At 31.6% G+C, this 27,866-nt stretch overlaps 1 protein-coding gene across 1 annotated transcript in view; it reads right to left on the bottom strand.

The window, feature by feature from the left end:
* LOC135139778 (D-beta-hydroxybutyrate dehydrogenase, mitochondrial) overlaps positions 1 to 21,260 on the bottom strand; it is a 51,929-nt gene extending 30,669 nt beyond the window's left edge. Inside the window, exons 1-2 of the mRNA XM_064070112.1 lie at positions 20,887 to 21,260; positions 6,727 to 7,050 (exon numbers count right to left, since the gene is read on the bottom strand). Coding sequence (XP_063926182.1) covers positions 6,727 to 7,050; positions 20,887 to 21,192 — 630 coding nt within the window. The 5' untranslated portion in view covers positions 21,193 to 21,260. The remainder of the gene's footprint in view (positions 1 to 6,726; positions 7,051 to 20,886) is intronic.
* Positions 21,261 to 27,866: the final 6,606 nt, after the last annotated feature.

Genomic DNA, 27,866 nt, shown 5'->3' with positions numbered 1-27,866 from the left:
AGAAATCAAGAAATCGAAAAATTGTAATTCAATTTTGTTTTATTTTTCCACAAAAATTTCGATGTCGAAGATAAAAATTCAACACGGATTCATAGACCATAGCTACACTATTACTTTTTTTTTTAATTTATATAACATTTATTTGACAAAATTGTAGAGCTGAAGAAACAAAAAATAGAAACATTGAAAAACTAGAAATCGAGAAAAAATTAATGAATCAAAGAACGAATTAAATCGAAAAATGTTCGTAAAGTCCAAAAACTAACATTCAAAGATCGAAAAATTAAAAAATTCCAAAAACGAAAAATTGAAAAAGTGAACAACTCTAATAAAAATTATAATTATTATTACATATCTAAAATGAAAATTAGAAAACCTGCAAATCAAAAATTGAAGAAACGAAAAATTGAAAACAAAAAAAATTGAAAAATCCAAAAACTGAAAAATTTCAAATTGAGAAAAAGAAAAAATATAAAAACTCGTTCCTCGCGCGTTAAAATATCTCGATTATTAATCACCTTTATTAACAAACTTGTTCGTTAAATAGGGGCTGCTATTTACGCCACTGCAATATTTGCAGACACAGGGTGTTCCAGACAACGTCGCTTTTCTTCTACTAAGTTATGTTAAATATGTAAATAGGATTCACGATTCACTTTTCGGGGATCTGCACCTAAAGCTCGCTTAAAACTACTTAATCATTGAAAATGCCGGGATATGAATTTCGATGCGAAAGTTTACAACTCCGACAGCTCGAAGAACTACGACATGATGTTTTTATCTTTGTTGAGGCAGCATGTAACGGTGTAGATATCGCTGACTGTACAACAGGGAAGGTATTGTGGGAATCGATTACCGCAGCCTACATTGCTGCAATACAAGTATTCACTTTGTGTGTACGAAGCATTAGAATCATTAGTTAATACCCTACAGGAAGTTCATGCTGGGAATCAAATTAAAATGGGGAAAATTTACGGCTTGTAATACGAGTTTACCGTGTTATCCGCAAATTTGCTCTTAAGCGGCTTGTTTGATATAAAAGGAATATTTATTTTAGATTAACCAACTTGTTTGCCGCAATTTCTCCATTCGCAGTATTCAGCGCGGGGGTTCTTTTAGAAAGATAGAGCCACTAATTGCTGTTGAAAATAAGTCATAAAATAATGACCACCGTTAAACCATTTTTCAAAAGTTGTAATCGATTTATTAGTAGTCTCACCACAATTACCCAGTGGTCTTGATTCGTTTTTAATAAATATAAGTTTGTTAGTTCGGAACTCTTCCACTTTGCTCCAACAAACTTCAGTTCCTTTGTGAGATCTTAACTTAGATTTTGGCAAAACTGATAGAAAAGTTAGAGTTATCGATACTCTTGGTTGCAAGGTGTTTAAGTGTATTTATAAAGCAATCAGAGGTCAAATAAACATTTTTTTAGCATTGTTACGAAATTACGAGTATTTCAAAAGGAAATGAGATTTTTTTTAACTTTAGTACGAAATATTTTAGAAATTCATATCTCTTGAGTCGTGAAATGTCAGCAAAATGTAGTAATGAAAATAAGCTGAAGGCGTATTTAATTGTTTTTGAGTTGATTTTAATACAGCATTTCCAACAGAATACAGTAATAGGATTTTTTGTATGGAAAGGAATCTTCTCCTCTGATGTCATAAAATTTTAATAAGTTAGCGAAATTTTAAGAGGCGTTATCAAGGCGTTTCCAATATTTTTTCACTTTCTTTAAAAAAAGACACAAGATTCTTTCACATTCTTTAAAAACAATATCAGTGGCTACAAAAATTTTTTCATATTTAAAAAAAAATCATGGACCACTAAAACACTTACAAGCTCTTTCAAAAAAGACACTGCGGACTTTCAAGAATATTTCATTTTATCCAAAAAAGATACAAAGGGCCGCAAAGATTCTTTCACATTCTTAAAAAAAAGGTACGAAGGGCCCTGAAAATTTTTTCAAATTTTTTTCAAAAAAACACCAGTGGCTCCAAAGATTCTTCCATATTCAAAGAAAAGGAATCAATAACCACTAAAACCCTTTCAAACTCTTTCAAAAAAGACACTACGGACCCCCGAGATTATTTCACTTTTTTCAAAGAATATACCAGGAGGCCAAAGATTCTTTCACATAAAAAAATACCATTGGATCCGGAGATTCTTTCACGTTCTTAAAAGAAGATACTAGAGGCTTCGAAGATTTGATAGCCTTAAATAAACGAAACTAAGGACCCCCAAAAATACACTACATCACATAAAAAGTGCAACATCCAAAAGGAATACAACGGCAAATCTTTCTTATCTTAGCAAGTACTAGCCCCGCCCACCCGCCCTCTAGTTTCTTAGAGTGTATGTCATTCGCCACAATCAGATTTAACTTAACTAGCATTAGCCCCGCACCCTTTATTTTCTTAGAGAGTATATATCATTTACCAAAATCAGTCTTATCTTAGCAGGTACTAGCCCCACCCACCCGCGCTATTCTCATTCAAACGATTTTATTTCTGTTGAATATAAGATCCACCTAGTAGATAAAATGAATTTCAGAAATGGAGGCGGGATGGGTGGGCGTGGTTAATTATATGCTTAAAGTGGAAATCGGAACCAATAGAACGTAAGTTTACACAAAGTTTATTTCCACTCAAAAGTTCCCTAGTTTTCTCTTCCTGTAATTCCAACAGCTGCTTTCTTCCATCATCTGATTTTCACAAATACTAGCCCCACCCACCCACCCTTTGTTTTCTTGGAAGCTATGTCATTTACCAAAATCAGTCTGATCTTAAAAAGTACCTGCTAAAATAAGAACAAATTTTGGCAAATGACATACCCTGTAAGAAAAGAGAGGGCGGGTGGGCGGGGCTAGTACCTGCTAAGATAAGACTGATTCTGGCAAATGGCATACCCTCTAAGAAAAGAGAGGGTGGGTGGGTGGGTGGGGCCAGTATTTGCCAAAAGATAAGACTGATTTTGGCAAATCAGATACCCTCTAAGAAAAAAACAGGGCGGGTGGGCGGGGCTAGTACTTATAAGATAAAACTGATTTTACCAAATGACATACTTTATAAATAAATAAAGAGTGTGTGGGTGGGGCTAGTACTTTCCAAGTAAAGACTGATATTGCCGCATAACATACCCTCTAAAAAAATAAAGGGTCAAATGGCAATCTTGGAAAGTATTGGCCAAAATTATTTCACTTTCTTAAAAATGACACAAAGGGACTCCAAGATTCTTTTACCTTTTCAAAAAAAGACACAAACTCACAAAGATTCTTTCACAATCTTAAAAAAAAGACACAATGGACCCACAAAATTATTTTCATTCTTAAAAAACAACACCAGCGGCCCTCAAGATTCTTTGATATTCTTTAAAAAAGATACTAGGGACCCTCAAGATCATTTAACGTTCCAAAAAAAAACACACACACAGGACCTCTAAGACTCTTTGAAGTTCTTAAAAAAAAAAAACGCGAAGAAACCGTAAGATTTCTTAAAACTCTTTCAAAAAAAGATACAAAGGGTCCTCAAGACTTTTTCACATTAAGGATTCCCAAGATTCTTTCACATTTTTAAAAGAAGATTTCTTCATGGTCTTAAAAAACGAAAATAAAGATCCCCAAAAGTATTTCACTTTCTGAAAAAGGACACAAAGGAACTCGAAGATTATTTCACTTTAAAAAAAGATACAAACTCCCCAAAGATTCTTTCACAATCTTAAAAAAAAAGGACAAATGGGACCAACAAAATTACTTATTTCCATTCTTAAAAAAACACAAGCGGCCCTCAAGATTCTTTCACATTCTTCAAAAAAGGTACTAAGGACCCTCAAGATTATTTCACATTCCAAAATAAAAACACACACGTAAACAACCCTTAAGAGTTTAAAGTTCTTGAAAAGAAAAACGCCAAGAAACCGTAAGATTTCTTAAAACTTTTTCAAAAAAGATTCAAAGGGTCCTGAAGATTTTTTCACATTAAGGATTCCCCAAGGTTCTTTCATATTTTTAAAAGATTTCTTTATAGTCTTAAAAAAACGAAACTAAAGATCCCCAAAAATATTTCACTTTCTTAAAAAGACACAAAGGGACTCGAAGATTCTTTCACCTTTTCAAAAAAAAGACACAAACTCCCAAAAGATTTTTTCAGAATCTTTAAAAAAAAGGACAAAACGGACCCACAAAATTACTTATTTCCATTCTTAAAAAAAAACACACAAACGGCCCTCAAGATTTTTTCACATTTTTAAAAAAGATACTAGGGACCCTCAAGATCATTTCACATTCCAAAAAAAAACACAGACACGTAAAGAACCCCTAAAACACTTTGAAGTTCTTAAAAAAAACGCGAAGAGACCGTAAGATTCCTTAAAACTCTTTAGAAAAAAAAATACAAAGGGTCCTCAAGACTTTTTCACGTTAAGGATTCCCCAAGATTCTTTCACATTCTTAAAAGAAGATTTCTTCATAGTTCTTAAAAAACGAGACTAAAGATCCCCAAGAGTATTTCACTTTTTTAACAAAGACACAAAAAAGTTCGAAGATTGTTTCACCTTTTCGACAAAAAGACAAATCTCCCAAAGATTCTTTCACAATCTTTAAAAAAAAAGGACAAAACGGACCCACAAAATTACTTATTTCCATTCTTAAAAAAAACATCAGCGGCCCTCAAGATTCTTTCACATTCTTTAAAAAAGATACTAGGGATCCTCGAGATCATTTCACATTCCAAAAAACACACACAAAGGATCCTTAAGACTCTTTGAAGTTCTTAAAAAAAAGCGAAGAAACCGTAAGATTTCTTAAAACTCTTTAAAAAAAATACAAAGGGTCCTCAAGACTTTTTCACATTAAGGATTCCTCAAGACTCTTTCACATATGTACTTAAAAGATTTTTTCGTATTCTTAAAAAAACGAAACTAAAGACCCCCAAAAGTATTTCACTTTCTTAAAAAACACAAAAGAACTGGAAGATTCTTTCAACTTCTCAAAAAAAAGACACAAACTCCCCCAAGATTCTTTTATTTTTTCAAAAAAAAGATACAATCTACCCCCTAAGATTTTTTAATATTCTTAAAAAAAATACCAGTGCCTTCCAAGATTATTTCACATTTTAAGAAAAAAGACACAAAGGACCCCTAAAACTTTTTGAACCACTTTTAAAAAAAAAAGAGACGGAAGAATCCTAAGACTCCTTTAAACTCTGCCAAAAAAAGGCCCCAAAGTTTTTTCGTATTCTTAAAATAAACTAGATCCCCAAAAATTATTTCACTTTCTTAAAAAAAGGAGCAAAAGATCTCTAGGACTCCTTCAAGCTCTTTCAAAAAAGATATTAAGGACTCCCAAGACGATTTCATATAATTTAAAAAAAAGACACTAATAGCTTCCCAAGACTCCTAAGACATTATAAAAAGAAGACAGAAGTTTCCACGCCCCTGAGGCACAACCAGTAAGTCCATTTTCCTAGATAAATTGTAAAATTTGGTTCTGCGAATTTCTTTCTTTTACGATAACTTGATAACCCAATAAATTAAAAAATGTATAGTGTTCAAAAAATGGCGCACAACTCTGGAGTTTGAGAAAAATCATTAAAAAATTCTTTAGGTCAATTTGACGTTCACTTACAAAAAAAATAAGTTTTTTGTAATGTTATAACAAAATGAAAAATTATTTTGAATAATGAAAGTACAATTAATTTCAAATACCCAACACAAAGTGTTGAATTAAATTTTGGTGAAATTTCAACAAGACAAATTAACTTCAAGGGGTTATATCTTGTAGCAAAACTGCCACCCAATATATATTTATTTTCATCCACTTTGTCCCAACAAACCTCAGTTCCTGTGTATAGATCTTAACTTAGATTTCGGCCAAACTGATAGAAAAGTTCGTGAAGTTATCGATATTCTTTCAGCTTTCAAGTTACATCAGTGCGTTTATAAATCAATCAGAGGTCAGGAAAATGCTCATGGGGCCGTAGGCAATATTTTTTCTAACACTGATGTTGGCGATAATAATACAGAAATTATTTTCTTTGACATACTCTTATCTGGCTTTTGTGATTAAATTATTTCATAATCATAACGAAATGAGAATTTGTTGAGTTTAGTACGAAATATGTACTTTAAAAATTCATCATATCTCTTGAGTCATGAAGCGACGTCAACGCAATAACGAAAATAAGCTTAAAAAGAAAACTGGTATTTAATTTAAAAGTCCACAATAACAGGATCGTTAAAATAATTCTCTAAAATGATCTAACTGCTGCATATTAACCCTCATCCCCATACAAACTAAAACAACCCTAAATCCCCAACTTGTCATTACGACAAACTTCCCTCCTGCATTATTTGCTAATAAATTGAACTTGATTATTCCAGCAACTCGAAGACAAAATTTCAAAGTTAATAAAAACTTCATCAACTTTCCGTGCAAGTTGTTTGTCGAGACAAAGACATCTAATTGAACCGAACTTCCAGTAAAACAGCGCCGTTTTATTTTCCCCTTGTTCCAGGTTTTATTTGATTTTTATGTGTCACCCCAAGCGCGGATTCTATTAAAAATACCATTCTTCTTAAGCGCTAATGGCCCTCGGAATTCTGAGCAGCCGCGATCGAAATGGACTTTCAAAACCTTGTTTGTTTATTTAAATGACCAATTCCTCGAACAAAATCCTGCTATAGTCCCTCTCTGCGGGACATCCACACCCCCCGTCGTCCCATTACCTGTGGCGGTATCCACTCGATCTCTCCCAGGGCGACCCACGACGTAGCATGAATAACGGCCCATAATCCTGGCGCTCCGTCGGGAAGATGTTCGACCGCGTACAGGGACGCCGCCAGGATCTGGGTCTCGGAGGAGACATCTAGCTGCAGGACGTGCAACCGGCCCGAGCACTCTTCCTTCAGTTCCTCGGCGATGGGGTTGTCGTTAGCGTTCTGGAATCCTGCGAACACCGTGAATCCTTGTTCGTCCAGATGGCGGGCGAGGGCGTTGCCGATGCGGGAGTCGCAGCCCGTTATCAGGACAGCTTTTCCTGCTGCAGTCACCTGCAAGACGCGCCAAATTCAAAAACTGATCGATGAGAGATTTCGGAGAAAGGAGATTCGAAAGTGGCGCAGTTTCTAGCAATTTTCGGTTTATGTAAATAACTGACGTTTATCTAGTTGTGGCGTCATCGATTTGTTCCTGTTTGTCGGAATGCGTTATTATTATTGTAAGGTGGTTCATTCATGGCCCAAAGCGGCGATTATGAGGAAAGCTGACATGTAGGAACGTGACCGGAGTACGGATTCGGGCCAGTTCGCTTTTTATGTAAGCAGAAATTTAAAATGTAAAGTGGCTATGCGCCAATCATAAAAATTTTAAAGCTAAAATAAATATTAAATTTGTTCCGATGGAAAGTTTTCGTTAGCATTATCGCCGCTAAGTATTAAAATATGTTAGAAGAGGTGAATTCATTTGAATTTGTAAATTCGTTGTTTCGGATCGGGTTTCGTATACTTGGAGCGTTTTGGATTCTTCGGCGTGGGCACGGTTTCAAACTGGAATCAGGTCAAATAATGTGCACATATTTTCTCGTTTATACGCCCACGGGGATTTGTGACCTTTAGGCACGTGGTCGACGCAAAAAATTTCAAATTTCGCCGAGGAACAACGCTAATGTAGGCGAATGGAAAGTACGGAGACTGAGGCTAATTTTGGGCGTGTGCATGTTGAGTGATGATGTGTTTACGGGGTTTTTATGTACGTTTTGACCGATATTTTATAAAAAAACTCACGAGTTTGTAGTTTATGCGAGAGTTTTGAGGGGCATCTTTAAATAACTTTTTAACGACATTATTAGGTTTTACCTGAGATCAAATTTTCGTGTTTTTTATGTTGAAGGAGCCAATTAAACCGAATATTTCTGTGTTGATACGAATTTAAGTTTTTACAATTTGCTAGAATTTCATTCCTTTGATGTTTCTTGGACTATGAAAATAAAAGCTTTTATGAGCTAGGTCTTCCACAATGGTTGAAATAAGTTCAAAATTATGTTCACTCGTTCACTGTGCTTTTTTCAATAAATTTATTCAGTTCCAATTCCGATCAGACTTTAATAAATAAAATATTTGTATCATTGTGAAGTAAAAAAAGGACTGCAGGATTTTCTTTTATTATTTTTTACGACCAGTTACGGTTAGTAATAGCCATCTTCAGGCGTTTATAATTCAGCGTGACAATTCTTGGTCTGAAGATGGCTAGTCAATAGCCGAAACCGGCTGTGAAAAATAATAATAAATATAGTAATAAAAAAGATCCTGCCTATAAAGTTTGGTATATGAAATACAAAGAACAACTTAAAATATATAAATAGGGTCAGTCACTAAGCGCGCTCCTCTTGATCTCTCATTACTTATTAGAATATAAAAAAGTCACAGACTAAATTTAAGAATCAGTGACCCCATTTTCTCCAAAATGTGAAGAATACGCACCTCAAGACAAACTCATTCAAATCAAACTAACTTCAACGTGACATTCTTTCGATGTATAAGTATAAATAAACACTTGAGGTTCAGATCGCTATTACCTAGTGCTGAAAGACAAGGGGTGTTATTTATGCCTCTTGTTTTCACTTTACAGCGGTTATCACAAAATAAATATCGTAAAATCAAATTTTATCATTTTTAATATCTGGATTTGTCGGATTATACTTACAACCTTCGACCATTTTTTTTATGATCAAATTAAAAACCTCATTTTTTAGATTTGCTTATACAGAGTCACTTAAAAAAATTAATGAATCAGTCAATTTATTTTATTGAATAAAGCAAGAATTGCAAAACTGTGTAAAGAAAAAACTCAACTCGAAAATGCTGGATATGTTTCATTCTACTTCAGGAGCGAGGGAAGTTCTGTCGAAACAACTTTTGGCCAATTTTTTTTATTTTTAGATTTCTTGATTTTCTGATATTTCACTTCTACGATTTTTTAATTTTTTTATTCTTCAATTTTCGATTGTTTAATTTTTCCATTTTTCAATTTCAATTTGTCGATTAATCGATTTTTCGATTTCTTGGTTTTTCAATTTTTCGACTTTCCGATCTTTCCATTTATCAATTTTTAGATTTTGGAATTCTTCAATTTTTAGATTTTTCGAATTTCCGATCTAGGTTTTTCAGTTTTTTGATTCTTTAATTAATTGATCTTTTAAATTTTTCGACTTTTTCAATTTTTCGATTTATCAATTTTTCAACATTTCACTTTTCGATTTCTTGATTTTCCGTTATATCAGTTTTACATTTGTCAATTTTTTATTTCTTCAATTTTTGAAAATGTTAATTTTTCCAATTTTCCATTTTTCAATTTTTGGCGTTTCTAAGTTTTCGCTTTGTCGATGTTCTAATTTCCCGATTTTTCAGTTTTCAATACCTCAGTTTTTAGATTTTTCAATTTTATATTTTTCAAGTTCTTGATTTTTCAATTGTTTCATTTTTCCAATTTTAGATTTTTTGATTTTTCAATTGTTTGATTTTTCCCAATTTTCGAATTTTCGATATCTCAGTCTGTCGACGTTTCAATTTTGGAATTTTTCAATACATACTTCGATTTTTCGCCTTAGATTTCTCGGTTTTTTATTTTTCGATTTATTGAAATTTTGATTTCTCGATTTTTCAGTTTTTTGATTTTTTGATATTTTAAAATTTAGATTTTTTGGTTTCTCCATTCTTGAATTGTTCAATGTTTCAATTTGTCGATTTTTTAAATTTTAGATTTTTCGATTTTGAATTTTTTGATTGTTCAATTTTTCGATTTCCCGATTTATTGAGATTTCGATGTTTTAATTTTTCGATTGCTTAATTTTTAATTTTTCGTTTCCGTTGTTTCGATTTCTCGATCTTTTAATGTTTCTATTTCTCAATTTTTCAATTTTTCAATTATTCGATTTTTCGATTTCTGGGTTTTTCAATTTTTCGGCTTTTCGTTTTCTGGATTTTCCAATTTTTCGATCTTTTTATTTTTCAATGTTTCGACTTTCAATTTTGGTATTTTTCAATTTACCTATTTTCCAACTTTTCGATTTTTCAAGTTTCTCGATTTCACAATTTTTTTTTTGGAAATTTTTCGTTTACTGGATTTTGCAATTTTTCGATGTGTCTATTTTTCAATGTTTCGACATTTCAATTTTGGTATTCTTCAATTTATCTATTTTCCAATTTTTCCATTTTTCAATTTTTGGCGTTTCTAAGTTTTCGGTTTGTAGAGTCTTCGAATTCTCCATTTTTTGACTTTCCGATTTCCCATTTTTACATTTTAATTTTTTTGATTTTTCCTATTTCTCGATTTCTCGGTTTGCCGATGTTCGAATTTCCCGATTTTTCGGTTTTCAATAGCTCAATTTTTAGATTTTTCAATTTTTATTTTTTTCAGGTACTTGATTTTTCAATTGTTTCATTTTTCTAATTTTCGATCTTTTGATTTTTCAATTGTTTGATTTTCCCAGTTTTCGATTTTTCGATTTCTCAGTCTGTCGACGTTTCAATTTTGGGATTTTTCGACTTAGATTTCTCGGTTTTTTATTTTTCGATTTCTCGATTCCTGAATTGTTCAATGTTTCAATTTGTCGATTTTTTAAATTTTAGATTTTTTGATTTTGAATTTTTTGGTTGTTCAATTTTTAAATTTCCCGATTTGTCAAGGTTTCGATGTTTTGATTTTTAGACTGTTTAATTTATAATTTTTCGTTTCCGCTGTTTCGATTTCTCGATCTTTTAATGTTTCTATTTCTCGATTTTTCAATTTTTCAATTATTCGAGTTTTCGATTTCTGGGTTTTTTCGGCTTTTCGTTTACTGGATTTTCCAGTTTTTCGATCTTTTTATTTTTCAATGTTTCGACTTTCAATTTTGGTATTTTTGAATTTATCTATTTTCCAACTTTTCGATTTTTCAAGTTTCTCGATTTCAGAATTTTTTTTTGGAAATTTTTCGTTTTCTGGATTTTGCAATTTTTCGATGTTTCTAGTTTTCAATGTTTCGACATTTCAATTTTTCGGTTTCGATTTTTGAAATTCGGAATTTTTGATTTCTCGTTTTTTTGATTTTTTAATTTCTCGATTTGTTGGTGTTTCGATTTCTCGACCCTGTAATTTTTTTTATAATGCAATATAATAATAATAATAATAATATTGCTCAACAGCTCGGTTTTTCCATTTCAAAAATTTTCGAATTCGATTTTTCAAGTTTTTCGATTAGACAATTTTTCAACATTTCAATTTTGGGAATTTTTCTTTTTCTAGATTTTCCAATTTTTCGATGTTTCTATTTTTCAATGTTTCGACATTTCAATGTTGGTATTTTTCAATTTATCTATTTTCCAATTTTTCGATTTTTTGGTTTCGATTTTTTGATTTCTCGTTTTTTTGGTGTTTCGATTTTCTGACTCTGTGATTTTTTTATAATGCAATATAATAATATTAATAATAATAATAATAATATTGCTCAACATCTCGGTTTTTCCATTTCAAAAATTTGCGAATTCGATTTTTCAAGTTTTTGGATTTCACAATTTTTCAACATTTTAGTTTTGGGAAATTTTCGTTTTCTGGATTTTTCAACTTTTCGATGTTTTTTCTATTTTTCAACGTTTCAACATTTCAATTTTGGAATTTTTCAGTTTTTCTATTTTCCAGTTTTTCGATTTTTCGGTTTAGATTTTCGGAATTTGGAATTTTTGATTTCTCGTTTTTTTTTTGATTTATCAATTTCTCGATTTTTTGGTGTTTTAGTTTCCCTGCCCTGTATTTTTTTTAATATTGCAGTATAATAATAATAATATTGCTCGACATCTCGGTTTTTCTATTTTAAAAATTTTTCGAATTCGATTTTTCAAGTTTTTCGATTTCACAATTTTTCAACATTTCAATTTTGGGAGTTTTTCAATTTCTGCATTTCTTGATTCCAGTTATTTTCTCCAAAAAACGGGTTTTTGTGGAAATAACCTTCGAAAAATTTTATTTTTACATGTGGTTGACCTTTTTTTGAGTTTTACAACATTTTTGAATTTCCGATACGAGGTTGCCCAGTTTTTTTTTATTTTTTTTTTGCAGTGGAAAGACTCACAAAAATATCGCAGTATTTTGTGGAGAGATTGATAAAAATATGCACTTTGATTTCGTATAAATAAAATTGAGTCTTAATATACAGAGGGTGTATAAAATACGATCTCCAAAAGTCGATACTTCAGTTTTTTCAAATAGGACACCCTGTATTTTATTACTGCATCTTATTCTGTTTTTGACTTTTCTTATTTGCTAAGTATTTTCTATTTTTAAAGTTAATAATAATTGAAATTTTTTATTTTTTTGAAGGGCTACATTTTGAAAGAAAAAAAATCAGAAAAATGAAACCATACAATACAGGTAGATAATGGGGATAAAAAAATACCATGGTTATAAAAGCTAGCGAAAAGTTAGCCTGCGACTTTTTATTTGTAAAAAAATTCATCCTCACATTTTAGTGGAGTTATAATGATTTTAAAATTGGTTCTAGTATCTCATTTGCCAAAATCAGTCTTATCTTAGTAGGTACTACCCCGCCCACCCACCCTTTTATGAAGTCAAAAGAACTTGTAAACAAATCTAGGTAAAAGGTTATTTAAGGTTTTTTTAAATATCTCCAATTACTTCAGTGTGCAGAAGGGCGTGTTTCTAAATATCAAGATTTTTTACTGAACAGAAACATATCATGGTAAAATTTAAATAACATTTTTTGTATTTGCTAGTTTACAAGTTTTTTTTGAGTCATAATAATAAAAAGTTCATTACTTAAATGAAAATCTATGGACCGAATAAGACACGATATGTGTAATCTTTTTGCATACACATCCGCCTACTTAAAAAAATGTGCATATAAATCCGCTCTTTATGCAATATCGGTAACATCCGTGTTCCGATTTTTTTTTCCGAAGATTTGCGATGTGCATTTAGAACCGTCGATTCTGCCATTTATATAATTCCGGAAAGATGGTACATTAAGGTCACCAATAAATAGAATGTTACCATCAAGCACGTGCTCCAATATTTCGAGACTGTCCAAGAATAAATTAAAATCAGCAACAGAAATGTGGGCAAAATATACTTCGTTTCCTATATCCACGAGAGCTGTGACCTCTATTCGTTCATTTTTAGTTTTTCAAATTCCCTTCCAATGAGTCGTTCTAATTTTTCGGTGCATTTCTGTCTTGGCGAAATTCGCTAGAATTACTAGTGTCTATATTTTGACTAGAAAAATAATCAGACCGACACTCGTATAAACAAATTGTAGATCAGTCTTGAATGAGACTTGTACAACTTTTGTTATGTTTCAAGAACTGACTGAATCCAGTACAACGAAGTGTTCTGAAAAAAAATACAATTGAATCTGATGTTGCTGTTGACGTTGGATGAAACTGTATCGTTTACGCAAAACTGCATCACTCCACGGTCTTTTTGTAGATTTTTGTTGAATGAACAAGGGTAATCGATGCGGATGGAGTTGTTTCAGTAGCGCAAAACTGTTGGGAGAGTCGCGTCGAATTTATCGTCGGCGCTTGTTATTTCCAATATTTATTTATAATAGAGGGAGACCAATATAGCCCGAATGAAAAAGTACATACATCTCCAGAATGACACCGGGCCATAAATAAAACATTTTATAGGACTCCGGCGGTTGGCGCCCGAATTTCTCCACGTAACCTAATTTACAACTACAAGTAATGTAAAAATGCAAAATTTAGCGCCGCTATTTTCGGCGGAGTCGCTCACCGTTCCGGCGGCAAGCGTTTTCTAACAACAATTTGTTCTTTAACAAGGATCTTGTTACAGGTAAAGGTCAGGGAGTGGGTCGCTTTATTAAAATTAATGAACATGAACATTCTAATGACGGTTTTACAATTTTGCGGGTGAACATTAGGGAGGGAAAATTGGCTAATTTGGTATTTCGCGGGTAAGAAAGGTCTATAAATACACAAAATCGGCCGAGTTCGTGTGCGTTTCAAGAAACACACAAAAATCAATAATAATCGAGGTGCCAACGTCAATATTTGGATTGCTCGCCGATATGGCTTTGAACTGCGGCGGACGCCGACGGTTTCGCCGGCTTTGATTTTAAATTTTGCCGAACATTATACGACGCTGTTTGTCGAGAAAAAGTCTTGTCTTCGGGGGAATAAAGGAGGCATTGTTGACTCTGAGCGACTAATATTTTACGCTGGCGGTGACGGTATTGACAAAAAACACAAAAAATGGGAGAGGGACGCTGGAATCGCGCTAGAAATTTACGTGGGGGAATTTGAGATTTCTGGGCTGGACAGGTATTTACGTGCCACGGGTTTAGACGTTCGTCAGCTACATCACTTGAATGGAAAAATTGGTTCAAGGTTATTTCGATAGAACTTATCTCGCCCATAAATAAAATAATTGAAATTTTCAATTGTTCAATTTTTCATTTATTTGTTTTTTCAGTTTTTCGATTCGCAAGTTTTCAGTTTTTTTTCCCAATTTGAAATTTTTCAATTTTTCAATGTATCGATTTGCAATTTTTTGTTTCGGTTTTTTATTTTTCTTTATTTATTCAATTTGTGGTTTTTCAATGTTCCTGATTTTATAATTTTTTTTCAGTCTGAAATTATCCAATTTTTCGATTTTTCAGTTTTTCGATTTGCAATTTTTCAATTTAAATATTCTGTTATAATTTTAAAAATTTTCACTTTTTCCGTTTTTTGGTTTACAATTTTTCGATCTAGTTAATCATTTTCTATGTTTTTTCAATTTTCCCTTTTCTAAAGTGAAATTTTTCAATTTTTGAATTTTGCAGTTTATCGATTTGCAATTTTTCGTTTCGGTTTTTTATTTTCTTTATTTTTTAATTATTCGATTTTTCAATATGTCGATTTTATAATTTTTTGTTTTTCCAATTTCAAGTTTTCAATTTTTTGTTTCTTCAGTTTTTCGAGTTTTCATTTAAAAATTTTTAAGTTTCTTGATTTTCCAACTTTCGGATGTTTCGCTTTATAGATTTTGTAATTTTCCATTTGCAGTTTCACGGGCTCTCATTTTTTAATTTTTTAATTTTTCGTTTTTTCAATTTTCCTTGTCTTTTTATATATTTTTTTCAATATGAAAATAATCAATTGTTGGATTTTTCAATTTTTCGATTTGTAATTTTTCTAGCTTTCATTTTAAATATGCAATAATAATTTTTAAAATTGTCACTTTTTCAGTTTTTGGTTTGCAATTTTTCATTTAGTTTTCTTATTTTCAATTTTTCAAATTTTTTAATGAAATTTTTCAATTTTTGAATTTTACAACGTGAAATTTTTCAATTTTTCAATGTATCGATTTGCAATTTTTTGTTTCGGTTTTTTATTTTTCTTATTTTTGAGATTTTGAAACTTTTAATTTTTTAATTTTTCGATTTTTCAATTTTTCATTTTGGATTTTTAGTTTTCTTTATTTATTCAATTTGTGGTTTTTCAATGTTCCTGATTTTATATATTTTTTTCAGTCTGAAATTATCCAATTTTTCGATTTTTCAGTTTTTCGATTTGCAATTTTTCAATTTAAATATTCTGTTATAATTTTAAAAATTTTCACTTTTTCCGTTTTTTTTTTGGTATACAATTTTTCGTTCTAGTTAATCATTTTCTATATTTTTTCAATTTTCCCTTTTCTAAAGTGAAATTTTTCAATTTTTGAATTTTGCAGTTTATCGATTTGCAATTTTTCGTTTCGGTTTTTTATTTTCTTTATTTTTTAATCATTCGATTTTTCAATGTGTCGATTTTTTAATTTTTTGTTTTTCCAATTTCAAGTTTTCAATTTTTTGTTTCTTCAGTTTTTTGATTTTTGCGATTTGCGAGTTTTCATTTAAAAATTTTTAAGTTTCTCGATTTTCCAACTTTCGGATGTTTCGCTTTCTAGACTTTGTGGTTTTCCATTTGCAGTTTCACGGGCTCTCAATTTTTAATTTTTTAATTTTTCGTTTTTTCAATTTTCCTTGTCTTTTTATACATTTTTTTCAATCTGAAAATAATCAATTTTTGGATTTTTCAATTTTTCGATTTGTAATTTTTCTAGCTTTCATTTTAAATATGCAATAATAATTTTTAGAATTGTCACTTTTTCAGTTTTTGGTTTGCAATTTTTCATTTAGTTTTTTTATTTTCAATTTTTCAAATTTTTTAATGAAATTTTTCAATTTTTGAATTTTACAACGTGAAATTTTTCAATTTTTCAATGTATCGATTTGCAATTTTTTGTTTCGGTTTTTTATTTTTCTTATTTTTGAGATTTTGAAACTTTTAATTTTTTAATTTAGCGATTTTTCAATTTTTCATTTCGGATTTTTATTTTTCTTTATTTATTCAATTTGTGGTTTTTCAATGTTCCTGATTTTATAATTTTCTTTCAGTCTGAAATTATCCAATTTTTCGATTTTTCAGTTTTTCGATTTGCAATTTTTCAATTTAAAATTTCTGTTATAATTTTTAAAATTTTCACTTTTTCCGTTTTTGGTTTACAATTTTTCGTTCTAGTTAATCATTTTCTATATTTTTTCAATTTTCCTTGTTCTAATGTGAAATTTTTCAATTTTTGAATTTTGCAGTTTATCGATTTGCAATTTTTCGTTTCGGTTTTTTATTTTCTTTATTTTTTAATTATTCGATTTTTCAATGTGTCGATTTTATAATTTTTTGTTTTTCCAATTTCAAGTTTTCAACTTTTCGTTTCTTCAGTTTTTTGATTTTTGCGATTTTTTGAGTTTTCATTTTAAAATTTTTAAGGTTCTCGATTTTCCAAATTTCGGATGTTTCACTTTATAGATGTTGCAATTTTCCATTTGCATTTTCACGGGCTCTCAATTTTTATTTTTTTAATTTTTCGTTTTTTCAATTTTCCTTGTCTTCAGTTTTTCGATTTCAATTTTTTGTTTCGGTTTTTTATTTTCTTTATTTATTCAAGTTTTGGCTTTCCAATGTTCTGATTTTATTTTTTGGTTTCAATCTGAAAATAATCAATTTTTGGATTTTTCAATTTTTCGATTTGTAATTTTTCTAGCTTTCATTTTAAATATGCAATAATAATTTTTAGAATTGTCACTTTTTCAGTTTTTGGTTTGCAATTTTTCATTTCGTTTTTTTATTTTCAATTTTTCAATTTTTTTAATGAAATTTTTCAATTTTTGGAATTTTCATTTTTTCGATTTGCAAATTTTCTAGTTTTCATTTTAAATCTGAAACACTAATTTTTTAGATTTTCACTTTTTTAGTTTTTTAGTTTGCAATTTTTCGTTTCAATGGTTTATTTGCTTTATTTTTTCAATTTCTCTTTTTCCAAGGTAAAATTTTTCAATTTTTGAATTTTTCAATTTTTCGATTCGCAATTTTTCGTTTCGGTTTAGGTGGTCTTTTTAGTTTTTTCAATTTTTTGGGTTTTAATGTTCTGATGTTATAATTTTTCTTTTTTCACTATGAAATTTTATAAATTTTGGATTTTTCAATTTTTTGATTTATAAAATATAAATATAATACAATATAAAAATTTCAATTTTTCGTAGGATTTTAAAATTCTTCCATTTTTCAATTATTGGAATTTAGAACTTTTTCATTTATTCCATTTTTCAATTTGTCGATTTTTAATTTTTCAATTTCTCGATGTTTCATTTTTCAATTTTTCGATCTTTCAAAGTGACAGTTTTTGGAATTTGAAATTTTGACTATTCTACAATTTTTCGATTTTGTTGTTTTTGGGTTTTCCAATTTTCCGCTTTCGCGGTTTTTCTTCTTTCCAATTTTCCTATTCATTGATTTGTTTTCTATTTTTTAGTGTACCAATGTTTTAAATTTTAGTTTCTTCGATTTTTTGGTTTTCCAGTTTTTCGGTTTTGTAATTTTTCGTTGTTTTCAGTTTTTCAGTTTTTGATTTTTCAACTTCTCAAATGGTAAAATTGTAAAACTGAAAAATCAAAAACGGAAAAACGAAAATTGAAACTTTCAAAAATTAAAAACTGGGAATCAAGAACTTGAAAAATTGAAGATTTACAAGATTTTACAATTTTTGGGTTTTCCAAATTTTCGATTAATTAATGACTTTCGATTTTTAATTTTCCAGGTTTTAAGTTTTCCAATATTTGGAGTTTTCGTTTCTTTAGTTTTTTGATTTTTTAACTTTTTGAATCAAAAAAATGGAAAAAATGCAAAATTGTAAAATTGAAAAGTCAAAAGAGAAGGAAGTATAAAATGAAAATTTCAAAAAATTTAAAAATTGAAAATCATGAAACTGAAAAATTGCAGAAACGAAAAATTGAAAAATCGGAAGATTAAAAATGGAAACTCAAAAATCGCAAAATTACAAAATCGAAAAAAGAAATACTGTAAGATTGAAATATTGAAAATTAAAGAAATTTTAAAATCGAAATCCAAAAATTGCGAAGTTAAAATTTAAAAATTTGAAAATTGGGGAATTACAAACTCAAAGATTGAAAAGTTCAATAAACAAAAAACTATAAAATAAAATAAAGGAAAAATAAAGGAAATTAAAATAAAACATTGTGACATAAAATTGACAAAATGATTTTTCAAAAAATTAAAAAATCTGGAAAATGAAAAATAAAATTCAAGAGCTTGAAAAACTGAGAAAACAGAAAACGAAAAATTGAAAACTCAAAAAATTAAAAATGAGAAACTGAGGTATCGAAAAATGAAAAACTGTAATATCGAAAATTGCAAAATTGAAAAATTGAAAAATTTGAAAGTCGAGAAATTGAAGAACTGAAAACATTGAAATTCCAAAAAAACTAAAAATTATGAAAACAGAAACATGGAAAAATGTGAAAACTGAAAAATGAAAGAAAATGAAAAAACGAAAAAATGGTGATCCAAAAAACTGTAAAATCCAAGACAAAACGAAATATTGTAAGATTGAAATATAATTGAAAATTAAAGAAACTGGAAAATTGAATAATCGAGAAATCCAAAAATTGCAAAATTGAAAAATTTAAAAATAGGAAAATTAAGGAATTTCAAAATCAAAGATTGAAAAGTTGAAGAATTGATAAAAGATAATTTATAAATTGAAAAAAATAAAGGAAATGGAAAAATAAAAAATTGTGATATACAACCGCCAAAATGAAAATTAAAAAATAGGGGAAAATAAAAAATAAAAATTAGGAAGTTGAAAAGTTGAGAAAACGAAAAATTGAAAAATCTAAAAATTAAAAAATACGAAAGTGAGATATCAAAAAATGAAAATACTGTAATATCCGATAAATTGTAAAATTAAAAAATTGAAAAATTTGGAAGTCGAAAAATTGAAAGATTAAAAAATTAAGGGTGCAAAAACCAAAGATTATACAAACATAAACATGAAAAAATGGGAAAACTGGAAAATGAAAGAAAATGAAAGAACAAAACATTGTGATATAAAAACGAGAAAATAAAAATAAAAAAATAAAAATCAAGAACTTGAAAAACTGAGAAAACGAAAAATTAAAACATGAGGAACTGAAATATCGAAAAATGAAAAACTCTAAAATCGAAAATGGCAAAATTGAAAAACTGAAGAAACGAAAAACTGAAAAATTTGGCGAAATTGAAGAATTGAAAAAATTAAAGTGGCAAAAACAAAAAATTATGGAAACATAAACATGGAAATACAAAAATTGCGAAATTGAAAAATTGAAAAATAGGAAAATTGAGGAATTGCAAAATCAAGGATTGAAAGTTTGAAGAATTGAATAAACGAAAAATTAGTAAATCGAAAAAAAAAACAAATTGAAAAATAAAGGAAATGAGTAAATAAATAATTGTGATATAAAATCGAAGCAATGAAAATTACAAAATGGGGTAAAATTAAAAATAAAAATCAAGAAACGAAAAACTGAAAAATTTGGAAGTCGTGAAATTGAAGAATTGAAAGAATAAAGTTGCAGGAACGAAAAATTACGAAAACAGAAACAACGAAAAATTGTGATATCAAAAAATAAATCCAGATTTTTCGAAAAATTATACGTTTATTTTGCTAATTTTATTTTTATGAAAACCGTTGTAAGTTAAAATAAAGATATGTGTGTAATGTTAAAGTAAATGTAAAGAAGTGTGCTAGACGTCTGTTTATCCATTACATAATTTTGACATGACTTCATCAATTTTTTGGGAGGGGATAAACGGATAAATTTTGATTAACGAATTACCATGCTTACGATAACCTTAAAACGTTTGCTGGATTTTTTCCAAAATTCTGGATGCCAAGGGTGAAAACTCGAGTGCACGGAGTATTTCTTTCATAAAATTAAAAAATAAACAAATTATGTAACAAAAATATAGATGGATGAAATCAATTTTTAAAAAAGATTCACTTGGCAAAGTTTCGAATTGACGTCATATAAGTGTCGGTGGGGATGGATAGACAAATTTCGGTTGGAGATTTATGACGACTTCGAAGCATGTGCAACATTTCGGTGCCATCTGTTCGGTAATTTCTAAGATAAATTGTGAAACTTTCTTATACAATTTCCAATTTTTTTAAAAATTTGCACCTGCAGAACAAAACATTTTTTTCGTGTTTCGTTGTAAGTGGCGCCACCTTATCCCATCCTTTTACTTATAAACCCATATCTGGGTTAAGCGTCTCACATGTCTCTAAATCATTACCCTCTCCTCGTTATTACCACATGCCCAAGACCCTCTCCAGCCCCGTCCGGCCCGCGCCGTCACTGACCTCCACGACTCCACCTTTGCTTATCCGCGATAATTATCCCGGGCTTAAAAAAGCCCCCGGACATTATTAATAAGCTCACGTTTCACATTAATTTTAGGCAAGGAAGCTATATAAGAATTTGGGTTAATTGCCGGCCCCCTGTTTACCTTAAGATTGTGGTAGAACAGAACCGCCGCTATCGTCGTGATGGCGAAGAAGATGAACAGCGTCAAGGTGGACACCTGCGATATGTGGAGGGTGTTGAGCATGGTACTGATGACGATGGCGGCGGCGTGGCAGAACACCACCGGCAGCAAGCACCTGTCCAGGACGTCCCATGGCACCTCCTGCTGGGAAATACTAACGGGCTTTAGGTTGACGGCCGACTGCCTGCGCTGGATGTTGGCCGCCTTGACCAACCCCACGTTGGGGAGCGCCTTAAGGGAAGGCCGCCGTTTGAAGGGGCCGCTCATTTCGGGAACGCTGAACACCGACTGAGAGGAGTCCCGGGAGTCTGTGCCAAAATTCTATTTCGTGAGCGGTCGCTGCTATTTTAATACTCGCTTCACTGCAGCTACTTTTATTAAAATACCTAAGAGTGTCTTTGCGAGTCGCTGCGGCCAAACGGAAAGTGCAAGTGGGGCGGCGGCGGCGGTGCAGGGGGCGGGAATGTGTGGGGACGAAATGTCGGCTGTTTGGGGGTTCAGGATGCAAGAGACGAAGAGGGGGTCCAGGATTTACGAAAATGTGGTGGCAAGATTTTGTTAAAATAAGCAGATGCACTATATGGTGCTGGAAAAAAGTAGTGAAATTCAATGCTAAAATGGTTAGTTGGCAACACTGACGCATTCCTTGTTGCTATTAATCAGTTTGACATTTACGGTCAAATAACTGTCAAATAGCTGCAATGCCAACATCCGTATTTAAAAAATTGGTCGAAAGTTATTTCGACAGAACTTCCTTCCCTTCTACAGACCAAAAAATACTACTTCTCTCAAAAATTATAAAATTTGATTTTGTGGAATTTTATTCTTCGTGATAACAATCTAGAAGGTACTAGTCACAATGTAATAGAAAAAAAGGTTTCATCTTCTTAAAAAAAGACAGTTGGGAGTCCCAAGAACATTTAAAATTCTTAAAAAAAGACACTTGGAGCCCCCGAGAAGGTTTTACATTTTTGTCAAGGATAATTTGGGACCCCCGAGAAGGTTTCACATTAAAAAAAAAATATTTGGCGCCCCCGAGAAGGTTTTGCATTAAAAAAAAAATACATTTGCCCCTGAGAACGTTTTACATTGTTAAAAGAGACCGTTGAGACCCCGAAAGATTTTACATTAAAAAAAGACGCTAGAAGTCCCCGAGAAGGTTTTACGTATTTAAAATAGACAGTTGGGACCCCCGAGAAGTTTTCACATTAAAAAAAGACGCTTGGAGCCCCCGAGAAGGCTTTACGTTTTTAAAAAAAGCAGTTGGGATCCTCGAGAAGGTTTCACGTTCTAAAAAAAACATTTCACGCCCCCAAGAAGGTTTTACTTTTTTAAAAAAGACAACTGGGACGCTCGAGAAGGTTTCACATTCTTAAAAAAATACATTTGGGGCCCCTGAGAAGGTTTTACATTGTTAAAAGAGACCGTTGGGATCCCCGAGAAGGTTTTACATTTTTAAAAAAGAAACGTTTCGTGCTCCTAAGAAGGTTTTACATTTCGAAAAAAAAACAGTTAGGACCCCTGAGAAGGTTTCATCTTAAAAAAATACATTTGGGGCCCCAGAGAAGGTTTTGTATAAAAAAAAAACAGTTGGAACCCCCGAGAAGATTTTACTTTTTTAAAAAAGACAACTGGGACCCCTGAGAAGGTTTGACATTCTTAAAAAAATACATTTGGGGCCCCGAAGAAGGTTTTACATTGTTAAAAGAGACCGTTTGGACCCCCGAGAAGGTTTTACATTTTTAAAAAAGAAACGTTTCTCGCTCCCGAGAAGGTTTTACATTTTGAAAAAAAAAAAAACAGTAAGGACCCCTGGGAAGGTTTCATTTTAAAAAAATACATATGGGGCCGCAGAGAAGGTTTTACATTAAAAAAAAAAAAAACAGTTGGAACCCCCGAGAAGATTTTACTATTTTAAAAAAGACAACTGGGACCCCCGAGAAGATTTCACATTCTTCAAAAAATACATTTGGGGCCCATGAGAAGGTTTTACATTGTTAAAAGAGACCGTTGGGACCTCCGAGAAGGTTTTACATTTTTAAAAAAGAAACGTTTCGCCTTTCCGAGAAGGTTTTACATTTTGAAAAAAAAACAGTTAGGACTCCTGAGAAGGTTTCACATTAAAAAAATACATTTGGGGCCCCAGAGAAGGTTTTATATCAAAAAAAAAAAAAACAGTTGGAACCCCCGAGAAGATTTTACTTTCTTAAAAAAAGACAACTGGGACCCCCGAGAAGGTTTCACATTCTAAAAAAAATACATTTTGGGGCCCTTGAGAAGGTTTTACATTGTTAAAAGAGACCTTTGGGACCTCCGAGAAGGTTTTACATTTTTAAAAAAGAAACGTTTAGGACTCCTGAGAAGGTTTCATCTTAAAAAAATACATTTGGGGCCCCAGAGAATATTTTATATTATAAAAAAAAAACAGTTGGAACCCCAGAGAAGATTTTACTTTTTTAAAAAAATACATTTGGGGACCCTGAGAAGGTTTTACATTGTTAAAAGAGACCGTTGGGACCCTCGAGAAGGTTTTACATTTTTAAAAAGAAACGTTTCGCGCTCCCGAGAAGGTTTTACATTTTGAAAAAAAAAACAGTTAGGACCCCCGAGAAGATTTTACTTTTTTAAAAAAAGACAACTGGAACCCCCGAGAAGATTTCACATTCTTAAAAAAATACATTTGGGGCCCCTGAGAAGGTTTTATATTGTCAAAAGAGACCGTTGGGACCCCCGAGAAGGTTTTACATTTTTAAAAAGAAACGTTTCGCGCTCCCGAGAAGGTTTTACATTTTGAAAAGAAACAGTTAGGACCCCTGAGAAGGTTTCATATTAAAAAATACATTTGAGGCCCCAGAGAAGGTTTTATATTAAAAAAAAACAGTCGGAACCCGCGAGAAGATTTTACTTTTTTCAAAAAAGACAACTGGGACATCCGAGAAGGTTTCACATTCTTAAAAAAATACATTTGGGGCCCCTGAGAAGGTTTTACATTGTTAAAAGAGACCGTTGGGACCCCCGAGAAGGTTTTACATTTTTAAAAAAGAAACGTTTCGCGCTTCCGAGAAGGTTTCACATTTTGAAAAAAAAAAAACAGTTAGGACCCCTGAGAAGGTTTCACATTTAAAAAATACATTTGGGGCCCCAGAGAAGGTTTTATATTAAAAAGAAAAACAGTTGGAACCCCCGAGAAGATTTTACTTTTTTCAAAAAAGACAACTGGGACCCCCGAGAAGGTTTCACATTCTTAAAAAAATACATTTGGGGCCCCTGAGAAGGTTTTACATTGTTAAAAGAGACCGTTGGGACCCTCGAGAAGGTTTTACATTTTTAAAAAGAAACGTTTCGCGCTCCCGAGAAGGTTTTACATTTTGAAAAAAAAAAACAGTTAGGACCCCTGAGAAGGTTTCATATTAAAAAAATGCATTTGGGGCCCCAGAGAAGGTTTTATATAAAAAAAAACAGTTGGAACCCCGAGAAGATTTTACTTTTTTAAAAAAGACAACTGGGATCCCCGAGAAGGTTTCACATTCTTAAAAAAATACATTTGGGGTCCCTGAGAAGGTTTTACATTGTTAAAAGAGACCGTTGGTACCCCCGAGAAGGTTTTACATTTTTAAAAAAGAAACGTTTCGCGCTCCCGAGAAGGTTTTACATTTTGAAAAAAAAACAGTTAGGACTCCTGAGAAGGTTTCACATTAAAAAAATACATTTGGGGCCCCAGAAAAGGTTTTATATTAAAAAAAAACAGTTGGAACCCCCGAGAAGATTTTACTTTTTTAAAAAAAGACAACTGGGACCCCCGAGAAGGTTTCACATTTTTAAAAAAGAAACGTTTCGCGCTCTCGAGAAGGTTTTACATTTTGCAAAAAAAAACAGTTAGGACCCCTGAGAAGGTTTCATCTTAAAAAAATACATTTGGGGCCCCAGAGAAGGTTTTATATTAAAAAAAAAAAAACAGTTGGAACCCCCGAGAAGATTTTACTTTTTTCAAAAAAGACAACTGGGACCTCCGAGAAGGTTTCACATTCTTAAAAAAATACATTTGGGGCCCCTGAGAAGGTTTTACATTGTTAAAAGAGACCGTTGATACCCCCGAGAAGGTTTTACATTTTTAAAAAAGAAACGTTTCGCGCTCCCGAGAAGGTTTTACATTTTGAAAAAAAAAACAGTTAGGACTCCTGAGAAGGTTTCACATTAAAAAAATACATTTGGGGCCCCAGAGAAGGTTTTATATTAAAAAAAAACAGTTGGAACCCCCGAGAAGATTTTACTTTTTTAAAAAAAGACAACTGGGACCCCCGAGAAGGTTTTACATTTTTAAAAAAGAAACGTTTCGCGCTCTCGAGAAGGTTTTACATTTTGCAAAAAAAAAACAGTTAGGACCCCTGAGAAGGTTTCATCTTAAAAAAATACATTTGGGGCCCCAGAGAAGGTTTTATATTAAAAAAAAAAACAGTTGGAACCCCCGAGAAGATTTTACTTTTTTCAAAAAAGACAACTGGGACCTCCGAGAAGGTTTCACATTCTTAAAAAAATACATTTGGGGCCCCTGAGAAGGTTTTACATTGTTAAAAGAGACCCCTAGGGACCCCCGAGAAGGTTTTACATTTTTAAAAAAGAAACGTTTCGCGCTCCCGAGAAGGTTTTACATTTTGGAAAAAAAAACAGTTAATAATAATAATAATAATAAATCTTTATTTGTGCTAATAAAAAATTTTTACACGCGTCAGAAGAAGATAGTAAACACATCGAACATAATTTTATAAAAATAAATAACAATTTTTAAAAGAAACAAATTAGAATTAACTCTATAAATATATATGATCTACTATATAATAAATTAAGCACCACTAGATAGTAACACCAGGTCATTAAAATTATTATTTAGGTATTCATCTAATGAAAATTAGTTAGGACCCCTGAGAAGGTTTCATCTTAAAAAAATACATTTGGGGCCCCAGAGAAGGTGTTATATTAAAAAAAAAAAAAAACAGTTGGAACCCCCGAGAAGATTTTACTTTTTTAAAAAAGACAACTGGGACCCCCGAGAAGATTTCACATTCTTAAAAAAATAGATTTGGGGCCCCTGAGAAGGTTTTACATTGTTAAAAGAGACCGTTGGGATCCCCGAGAAGGTTTTACAGTTTTAAAAAAGAAACGTTTCGCCTTTCCGAGAAGGTTTTACATTTTGAAAAAAAAACAGTTAGGACTCCTGAGAAGGTTTCACATTAAAAAAATACATTTAGGGCCCCAGAGAAGGTTTTATATCAAAAAAAAAAAAAACAGTTGGAACCCCCGAGAAGATTTTACTTTCTTAAAAAAAGACAATTGGGACCCCCGAGAAGGTTTCACATTCTAAAAAAAATACATTTTGGGGCCCCTGAGAAGGTTTTACATTGTTAAAAGAGACCTTTGGGACCTCCGAGAAGGTTTTACATTTTTAAAAAAGAAACGTTTAGGACTCCTGAGAAGGTTTCATCTTAAAAAAATACATTTGGGGCCCCAGAGAAGGTGTTATATTAAAAAAAAAAAAAACAGTTGGAACCCCCGAGAAGATTTTACTTTTTTAAAAAAGACAACTGGGACCCCCGAGAAGATTTCACATTCTTAAAAAAATAGATTTGGGGCCCCTGAGAAGGTTTTACATTGTTAAAAGAGACCGTTGGGACCCCCGAGAAGGTTTTACATTTTTAAAAAAGAAACGTTTCGCGCTCCCGATAAGGTTTCACATTTTGAAAAAAAAAACAGTTAGGACCCCTGAGAAGGTTTCACATTTAAAAAATACATTTGGTGCCCCAGAGAAAGTTTTATATTAAAAAAAAAACAGTTGGGACCCCGAGAAGATTTTACTTTTTTAAAAAAGAAAACTGGGACCCCCGAGAAGGTTTCACATTCTTAAAAAAATACATTTGGGATCGCCGAGAAGGTTTCACATAAAAAAAATACATTTAGGGCCCTAGAGAAGATTTTATATTAAAAAAAAAAAAAACAGTTGGGACCTCCGAGAAGGTTTTATGTTCTAAAAAAAATACATTTGGGGCCCCCGGGAAGGTTTTACATTGTTAAAGAGACAGTTGGGATCCCCGAGAAGGTTTCACATTCTAAAGAAACCATTTGGCGCCCCCGAGAAGGTTTCACATTCTTAAAAAATACATTTGGGCCCCCCGAGAAGGTTCTACATTGTTAAAAGAGACCGTTGGGACCCACGAGAAGGTTTCACATTCTTAAAAAAATACATTTGGGACCCCGAGAAGGTTTTACATTTTTAAAGAAGAAACTTGGGGCTCCGAGAATGTTCGAAAAATATTTTTTGTGAAATACTTCTACTGGCATTTTGAGTTTGGGGTACTAATTGGATGCTTTACGCTGATGGTAAAGTGTTATTATAACGTGCATTATGCTTTTGCAAAAATTTTTAGAATTAAAATTGTCTATCAAGCAGTGATATTTTCTTATAATGAATTATCTGAAAATAACGAATTTTGTAAATTCTTGACCAGAAAATCTCAATAAAATTTCAAAATGTTCGCTTTGGAAATATTTTTTTATGCAAAATCTTGCAGTATCTAGTGGGCGATTCTGGAAAAGTCGTGGGAACCTATCGTAGAAATGAAATTGAAACCAACATCTGGAGGTCGAAATCCATAAGTCGGAAATTTGACGAAATTTTCAGACAGCACAGATATTGAAACATTTTGTTTTTGAAAAAGTTACCAATAAAATTCCAACAAACTCTGGGACAAATTTCGTCGCAGCACTGATTAGAAAGATTCGATCTGAACTTTTTTCTTTAGCGAAAAATCGCAAAATTTCTGAAAAAATGGTAGGAATGGTACCGAAGAAATATGACCGAAACTAACTTCTGGAGCTCTATAAGAAAATGTCTTTAGTTGAATTTCAAAAGTTGTCGAAAATTGGACGAAATTTTCATAGTATTAAAA

Source organism: Zophobas morio, unplaced genomic scaffold, assembly GCF_036711695.1.
Source record: "Zophobas morio isolate AGI-343-1 ecotype UQ-CSIRO unplaced genomic scaffold, CSIRO_AGI_Zmor_V1 ptg000033l, whole genome shotgun sequence".
NCBI lineage: Eukaryota > Metazoa > Arthropoda > Insecta > Coleoptera > Tenebrionidae > Zophobas > Zophobas morio.
This window is presented reverse-complemented; position numbering and strand designations above follow the sequence as displayed.